The sequence below is a fragment of the Thunnus albacares genome, chromosome 15, assembly GCF_914725855.1.
Source record: "Thunnus albacares chromosome 15, fThuAlb1.1, whole genome shotgun sequence".
Taxonomy (NCBI): domain Eukaryota; kingdom Metazoa; phylum Chordata; class Actinopteri; order Scombriformes; family Scombridae; genus Thunnus; species Thunnus albacares.
Window position 1 is genome coordinate 29,959,762 of NC_058120.1, and position 8,760 is coordinate 29,968,521.

The window sequence follows — 8,760 nt, forward strand, 5'->3', positions numbered from 1 at the left end:
AACAATAATAATAATAATAATAATAGTAATAATAATAATAATAATAAAGTTAACATCATGTATTCTAACTTCCAGCTTGATAACTGGACAAACATGCTGATGATGATCATGTGACGTGATCGAAAGCTCCAGAACAGCTACTAACTGGCCGGTGAGGTCATGTGGTTGTCGGTGTTTTTTTTTTATTGTACAGGCTGACCGGATGTGCCGCGTGACGTCACTGCCGGCAGCTTGACAGTGATGAAGCGCAGGACCAGCGAGCTGAGAGCTGCTCAGAGGATCCACAGTTCCTGTTAAAATGAGCTCCATAGGGACCGGGGTGAGTGTTTCTGTGTTTCTGGGAGCTGAAGCTTCATGTCGGCTCCTCTCAGACCGTCTCTGTGTCGGCTTTTAGTTCCTTTTACTGAAGATTAATTCACATTTCTGCCCAAAGTCTTTGATTCATAACAACCTGCAGCCTGCTGAGTCACAGCGCGGCCTGAAGCTAACTGATGCTAGCTGAAGCTAACGTTAGCCGAAGCTAAACTGAAATTGAAAGTTCTCAGATCCGTAAATTTTTGTTCAGTTTAGATTAATTTGAGTGTTTTCTGTGAAGATTTTACAACGAAAAGAAGTAAATTGAAATCCCGCTGCAGCGTTGTTCGCACAGTTTGTCGTTTTAGTGATAAAAATTAGTTTCATTTACGTGAGCAGTCAGTGCTAACAGTTAGCTTTAGTGCTAACAGTTAGCGCCGACAGATGCCAAACTCCCTTCACAATACATCATATTTAAGACTCCTTGTGTTTTAACTGAAGTTTAATCCTTTAAGAAGATAATTGAAGACTTTTAATCAAATACTTTAAGTGTTTTCGTTCAATCGGGCTTCTTTTGATTCATAAAAAACTCTCAACTGAGATAAAATCCACATTTAGAGGCGGAACATCCTGCTCATGCTGCTCTCAGAGGAAACGTTAATGTGGAGTTTAACCAGCCAGGAATACTTCATTAGTCCATTACATTCAGAAACAAATCGTAATTAACAAGTTCCCCTGAATTTACACTTTAATTAGAATTATTAGGGAAATTCAGTAATGATCAGTTGTGTTATGTTTGGGCTCTGAAATAGTTTCATATTCACATTAATGATGTTTGTAATAGGTTGATCTCACATTAATGGATAAAGGAGTAGATTATAATATAAAACTTGATTATTGATTTTTTTTAACAGGTATAAATTACATAAAACTTACTAAATAGAAAGCCAAACTTGTTTTATGATCAACACTTTATTAGTGAATTAAACATCACCTCCAATGCATGTAAATACATGTAAACACTGTGTAAATGTAAACCTGCAGGTCTCTTACATTAATGTGCTATGAGAGTCAATTACAGTCAACAACAAACTAACTAACAAAATTTGGGAGGAAGAGAACAAAGGTTTCATGTTATTGTCAATTTTAAGGAATTTTTACCCTTTAAAAAGTTCTGTTCTGTCTAAACATCAACATGTTCTGTGTTTAATCTGTAAATCTGTGTGTGTGTGTGTGTGTGTGTGTGTGTGTGTGTGTGTGTGTGTTGCAGTATGACCTGTCGGCCTCCACCTTCTCTCCAGATGGCCGAGTGTTTCAGGTGGAATACGCCATGAAGGCCGTAGAGAACAGCAGGTCAGAGTCTCCACATTCATCCAAACCAGCAGAGAAACCAGTAACTCCAGCAGACTGACCAGTATAAACTAAACCTGATCAGTCTGATTTACAGTCTGAACTGCTTCTCATGTCAAACTGTAAATATTGTTGAAATGAGGAATCGTTGTTTCAGGAGCTTTGAAACGATATTTCACCGTATTTCTAACTTTAGAAAGTCAAAGTTATAGTTTTTCTTTCTGTTATTGGTCAGAATTATTATTATTTATTGGCTCCCAGGTGTGTCACATGAACACACTTCACAGCCTCCTGTTAAACATACGTGTGTGTGTGTGTGTGTGTGTGTGTGTGTGTGTGTGTGTGTGTGTGTTCAGCACGGCCATCGGGATCCGCTGTAAAGACGGCGTCGTGTTCGGGGTGGAGAAGCTCGTTCTGTCCAAACTGTACGAGGAAGGTTCCAACAAACGCATCTTCAACATCGACAGACACGTCGGCATGGTAACCACACACACACACACACACACACACACACACACACACACTCACACACTCTCTCTCTGTCAGAATCAGCTGAGAGCAGTTTTGTGTAACTTCAGTATGAAGCTGATCTGTAGAACAACCAGCTGGTGAAGAACGGCGTTCATCACAACGTTGAACTCTGGATCCGTTTTAAACAAACTAACGTGACCGAACTCTTGATGATGAAGGTCATGTGACTCACTGACGGGTTTTAATAGTTTGTGGATGAAAACTGTCCAGAATGAACAGCTGTGGGCAGTAGTCAGGATGTCCTTACAGGTTGTCACCATGGTAACCATGTTGGAGCTGATGCTGGAGGGTTAGGGCATGAGATCAGCTGTTGTCTGTTGTTCAGAAACATCATTGTTGTGTTTCTTCTCTCTCTCTCTCTCTCTCTCTCTCTCTCTCTCTCTCTCTCTCTCTCTCTCTCTCTCTCAGGCTGTAGCCGGCCTGCTGGCTGATGCTCGCTCGCTCGCTGAAGTCGCCAGAGAAGAAGCGTCCAACTTCAGATCAAACTACGGTCACGACATTCCACTGAAGGTACCGACACACCTGTCTGCACGTCTACTAACCCTCCGTCACTGTCTGTAACCCCCCCCCCCCCCCCGATAATGAACGATATAAAATCCAACAGCAGCTTCCTGTTGTTTCTCTTGTTGTCTCGTTAACTAACGATCATTTTCATGATTGATTAACTTGCTGATTATTTTCTTAATGAATCGTTTAGTCTGTAAACTAAAACACGTGATGACGTCATTAAATGTTTTGTTTTGACTGCAGCGATGAATCTATGGACAGAAAATCATCGAAACATCTTTTTGAGTCTTTTTTTTAAAGTTAATGTGAATATTTCCTGTTTCTGTCGTCTCTCTGACAGTAAACTGAAGATCTTTCTTTAGGAAACACTGATCAGCGTTTTTCACCATTTATAAACCAAACAACTAATCAATTAAAGGAGAAAATAAAGTTAACGTCATGTGAGACCAAGAAAAGCTGCAAATTCCCTCATCGAAGAATCTGAAAGCATCAAATCTTTGACATTTATCTGCTTGAAAAGTCACTTCAACACTTTATTGATGACGATAGTTGAGTTTGAGTAACTCTGTTCATGTGATGCTAAGCTAAGCTAAGCTAACAGTGTTGTTTGCTTCCTGTTTCCTGCAGCACCTGTCAGACAGAGTGGCCATGTACGTTCACGCCTACACGCTGTACAGCGCCGTGCGGCCGTTCGGCTGCAGGTGAGTCTGAAACCTTCTCATTGTTTATAACAACAACAACAACAACAACATGAGCTGCTCTGTCGTGGTGCGTTCAGGTACAACGTGTGTTAAAGCATCAGTATGTTGTTGGTAAACGTTTACAGAGAAACACAAACATGATTTAATCTCATCAAACAAAAGAAAATAAAATCTTTAAATGTCGTCTGAACAAGAACTTTATAAGATGCAGTCTGAGAACAAGTCAATGACTTACTGGTGTTACTGGTGTTCAGACCCGTTACATGACTCGTCCACCACCATTGTTTTGCTTTTTTTCATAGAAATAAAACTCATTTAGTTCATTTTCACGTATCAGCGTCATCAAATAATTAAACTCTGATTTATAAAATATTATATTATCAACACAGTCAGCTGACAGAAACTACAGTAAACTGCAGTAAACTACAGTAAACTACAGTAAACTGCAGTAAACTACAGTGAACTACAGTAAACTGCAGTAAACTACAGTAAACTACAGTGAACTGCAGTAAACTACTGAGTCTGCTGAGAGTCAGAATCAGCAGCAGAGTGGGACGTCTGTCCTCTCGTGTCTCTGCGTCTCCTCGCTGGTTCTTGGCGTCCGTCGTCCTGCAGCTCAGACGAGCTGAACATGGAGGACGAGCTGCCGCCGCCGCCGCCGCCTGAAGCTCTTGAAGATCAAACATTAAGATCAAAGTCATTGATGAATATCTCATCTTGTTAAAGGTCCAGTGTAACCAGTAACACCAGTGTTGTCAGGAGAACGTTCCCACTAGAGGAGTTAATCTACCAACGATTCTCCATTAATCTCATTAATCTCATTAATCTCATTAATCTCATCTTCACTTTTCTATATTTCTGCTTTTCATCAATGAAAACAAGCAGAAAACAGATGAATCTGAACTCTTTATATTTAGAAAGTTCTTTAAAATCAGACGACAACAGTCTGTAATATAACAAGCGTCATCTGTTTAATACGTGTGTGTGTGTATATATATGTGTGTGTGTGTGTGTGTGTGTGTGTATGTATATATATGTGTGTATTTGTGTGTGTGTGTGTATTTGTGTGTGTGTGTATTTGTGTGTGTGTGTGTGTATTTGTGTGTATGTGTGTGTGTATATATATGTGTGTGTGTGTATTTGTGTGTATGTGTGTGTGTGTATATATATGTGTGTGTGTGTGTGTGTGTGTGTGTATGTATATATATGTGTGTATTTGTGTGTGTGTGTGTATTTGTGTGTGTGTGTATTTGTGTGTGTGTGTGTGTATTTGTGTGTATGTGTGTGTGTGTATATATATGTGTGTGTGTGTATTTGTGTGTATTTGTGTGTGTGTGTATACATGTGTCAGCTGGTTCTTCGTGTGTCGGTCAGCTGATCTCGTCACAGCTGAGTTCAGTCTTTGTCGTTCTGTCAGCGTCACGTTATTAACCGACATTCAGACAAATCGATCTTTGTGACATTTGTGAATCGTCGTCATGGCGACGCATCGTAGAACCCCGTCGTCGTCTTCAGCTGTTTGTCTGTGGAGGTTAAAGTTTCTCCTCTGGTGTGTCTGCAGTTTCATCCTGGGCTCCTACGACAAAGACGACGGTCCTCAGCTCTACATGGTCGACCCGTCCGGCATCTCATACGTGAGTCACTGAGACTCACTGCTGCTGCACAAACATTCACTAAACACACTCGTCTTCACTCTGGTCCAGTAAACAAACCACATCTGTGGCTGCGCTGTCATTGGTCTCGATGTGACGTTTCCTGTGCAGAGGATTGTGGGTCAGAACAGCCAGGTGGATGCAGTAAAACATCCTGGTACTTTAACTCACCGTGTGTGAGCTCGTAGTGAATATTATAGTAGTGCAAAGATCCTCTGTGAGGGAAGAAGCTCCACTCTGTAACACAGCTGCACATCGTTTACTGTCGACAGAAACTCCAGATCAGTCAGAACAAACGTAAACACACAGAGGAGTTTGAGCTTGACTGGACCAGTAGGAAGCAACCAGTAACCAACCAGTGTGTAACTGTGTGTGTGTGTGTGTGTGTGTGTGTGTGTGTGTGTGTGTGTGTGTTCAGGGTTACTGGGGCTGCGCCATCGGAAAAGCAAAACAAGCCGCCAAGACAGAGATCGAAAAGCTGCAGGTGAGTTTAAAAACCCTTCACGTCCAGATTTCACCTGAAGGAGACGAGAAGTGATGATGACTGTGGTGTGTTTGTCTGTCAGATGAAGGAGATGACGTGCAGAGAGCTGGTCAAAGAGGTCGCCAAAATGTGAGTCTACACAGTTACTGTCATTATCAATTCATCTGTTCATTCATTTCTCAATTAATCAATTAGTTGTTTGGTCCATAAAGACGACGTCATCAAATATTCACATTTAACAAGCTGCAACCAGAGAAATTAGACTTTTATTTTCTTAAATGGCTCCAATGATGTTTAATTGACTAGTTGACAACTGATCGATTAATAGTTTAGGAGAGGATCCGGATCAGATGGAGGATGTTGTACAGATCCAGGATCAGGATCTGAGATCACAGAAAAACCTCCACAGATCTTTATTATTCTGCAGATATTAATATATGAATATATGTGATGTTGTGGACTGTTGCTGTCAGTGAAGCTGATGTTCAGAGTGATGAGCTGAACTCTCGTCTGTTTTCTCTGTTTTTCTTGTTTTTCCAGAATCTACATCGTTCACGACGAGGTGAAGGACAAAGCGTTTGAGTTGGAGCTCAGCTGGGTCGGAGAACGTAAGAACCTGATCAATCACAGCTTTTCTTCTTCTTCTTCTCTTACTGCTTTGTCTGTCTGTCGCTGCTCAGTTAAAGGACGAGTTCACAGTTTATCAAGTGAGTCTTAATGTCGTTCCTCCTGTTCATACTGACCGCTAGAAGATCCTTCATAACGACCTTATAATGGAAGTGATGGAGGACAAAACCCAGTCTGAAGCTAATATGAAGCTTCAGCGTCCAAACGAGTCAAATCCAGTAGATATCTGTCAACGTTTCAGTCTTTTTAAAGTCTTTTTGTTACTAAACTTCCACCTGCAGCTCAACAGGAAACACAAAGACTGTAAATGTGTCAGAGATCCACTGATGGAGCTGAAGAGAAGCTTCACACAGACTTTTAAATGCATTGAAAGCACATTTGAAGGATCTTTTAATATCCAGTATGAACAGGAGGAATGATTACAGACACCTGACTGCTGGTTCAATATACTGGGAACACTGGGAACACTGGGAACTGGTCCTTTTTAAACCTCCGTCTCTGCTGAACGTATGTTTACAGAATTATAATCAGACAGAAAATGTGATAAAACAAACCAGGAAACAGTCAATACAATGAAATAAAAGATATAAATGACGATAAAGTCGATCAGCTGAGGGATGATGAGAGTCAGGAAGGTTTCGCTCATCGGACTGAACTCCCGTGATGTCACTTCCTCTTGGCTGTCTGACCAATCACTGAGCAGAATGACACCTGCCTTCATCACAAAGATGTTTTTTTTTTTCTTCTTCTTCTGAACTGAGAGAAATCTGACAAACACGTCTCTGATGCTGCGGTTGCCACGGTGATAACTCTGCCTCTCCTCTCTCTCTCTCTCTCTCTCTCTCTCTCAGTCACAAACGGACGACACGAGCTGGTACCCAAAGACGTCAGAGAGGAAGCTGAGAAATACGCCAAGGTGAGCAGAACGCACACGCGCACGCACGCACACGCACACGCACACGCCTGCAGTCAGCTGACTCCCGGGTGTTTTGTGTCTTTCAGGACTCTCTGGAGGAGGAAGACGACTCTGATGAAGACAACATGTAAACTCGGCTCAGAAACACTCTGTCTCATCTCTTTTTTTATGTTTTATAGTTCACAAACTTTCACGTCGATTGTTTTTGCTTTTTGGTTTGATGAATTTCAGCTTTGACAATAAAAAAAAGTTGAAGAAAAAGTTGTTTCCATGGCAACGGTGTGATTTTTTTTCAGAGTTTATTAATAACCAGCATTTTCCAATCAATCCCGTCTTTGTTTTTATTGATTTTCCTTCAGAGCTGCAACGATCAGTCGATTTAAATGATCAACAGAATTAAACAGCAACTATTTTAATGATCAATCAATCTTCTTACTCAATGTTTTGGTGGTTGCAGCTTCTTGTCTTGTCTCATATGGTCTCCTCTGAGACGTCAGAACAGGTTTGTTTTCCTTCGTTGTTACAGCTTCTCTTGCTTCTACATCACAACAGGCTTCCAGCCTTTTATTAATCTAATTATTCTCATTATCGTTGTTTCTTCATTCATCGTTCTGTCCATCAAATGTCACAGAAACGCTTCAGTTTGTTGTTCGACACATAAAAGCTTCAAATCACATCTGATGTTCTGATTCTTCCTTCAAAAATGACAAATGATTATTTGAAATATCAGAATAGTTGCTGATTAATTTTCCATCGATAAACTTGTTAGCTGTTAGGAGTTCAGCGAGGCCGGTAAAACCAACAACATGTTCAATTTAACCAAGAACGTTCAAGAACATCAAATCTTTCAACATCTTTTGCTTGAAAAATGAAAATAGTTTATAGATGAAGTTAATTGATTAAAAGCTGCAGCTTCAGTTTATGAATCCAAACATCAAACAATCTGAGAATGAAGTTTAGTTGTAGTTGGTGAAGATGATGATGATGAAGATGATGATGATGAAAGTAGCAACAACATTTATTCATAAAAACACATCAGAATCAGCTCTATGGCCAAGTATGTTTATCTATACAACAACAATAATAATAATAATAATAAAATACAAAGAATTTGACTCCAGCTTCTAGTTGGTCTCACACTGACAACAAGCCCAACAATATTTCACTATTATGCACAACAAGAGGGTGAAAAAATAGAAACATATAGAAACAAGTGGACAATATATAATATCCATAAACAGGTAAACAAGGATATAAATAGTACAAAGGTGTGAAAGAAATATGATTATGATTATTATTTTATAATAAATAACAGTTTACTGAAGAGAAGAGCAGATCATTGTTTTATTCTTTTACTTTTTTATTGGCAGCTACAAGTTTCACAAAGATCATTAAAATACTTTTCACAGTTTTATATCAACAAAATAAAGTGCTTAATGGAAAGAAAACAAACAAACAAACAAGCTGAAATTAGATTCATCATGAAGACAGTCAGCTGTTATCAGAGAGAATCTTTACTTTGACAGTACAAATGTTCACTTTGACCAACTGTAATATTATAAATAAATGAAAGAATCATAATGGAAATATGAAAAACTCAGGCATCAAACAGAAGTAGCGCATCATCTATTGTTTGCAGCACATTAACATGTTATTATTATTATTATTATTATTATTATTATTATTATTATTATTATT

At 39.5% G+C, this 8,760-nt stretch overlaps 1 protein-coding gene and 1 non-coding gene across 2 annotated transcripts; both read left to right on the forward strand.

The window, feature by feature from the left end:
* Nucleotides 1-197: 197 nt before the first annotated feature.
* Nucleotides 198-7,738, forward strand: psma3 (proteasome 20S subunit alpha 3). The gene is made up of 11 exons (XM_044375721.1): nt 198-319; nt 1,565-1,647; nt 2,001-2,124; nt 2,584-2,685; nt 3,310-3,383; nt 4,945-5,017; nt 5,454-5,519; nt 5,602-5,648; nt 6,060-6,127; nt 6,998-7,062; nt 7,149-7,738. Exons 1-11 carry the CDS (start codon nt 299-301, stop codon nt 7,191-7,193), a joined length of 768 nt encoding a protein of 255 aa, XP_044231656.1. The 5' UTR covers nt 198-298; the 3' UTR covers nt 7,194-7,738.
* Nucleotides 6,759-6,838, forward strand: LOC122999118. Its single transcript, XR_006407639.1, has one exon. It is a non-coding gene; the product is annotated as a small nucleolar RNA SNORD53/SNORD92 (small nucleolar RNA).
* Nucleotides 7,739-8,760: the final 1,022 nt, after the last annotated feature.

What these genes read in the sequence shown, in the direction of transcription:
- psma3 (XM_044375721.1), top strand. Translation starts at nt 299, where the DNA reads ATGAGCTCCATAGGGACCGGG. An exon ending in GTGCGGCCGTTCGGCTGCAG is followed by an intron (nt 3,384 to 4,944) that starts GTGAGTCTGAAA and finishes GTGTGTCTGCAG; the next exon opens with TTTCATCCTGGGCTCCTACG. An exon ending in GTCAAAGAGGTCGCCAAAAT is followed by an intron (nt 5,649 to 6,059) that starts GTGAGTCTACAC and finishes TTGTTTTTCCAG; the next exon opens with AATCTACATCGTTCACGACG.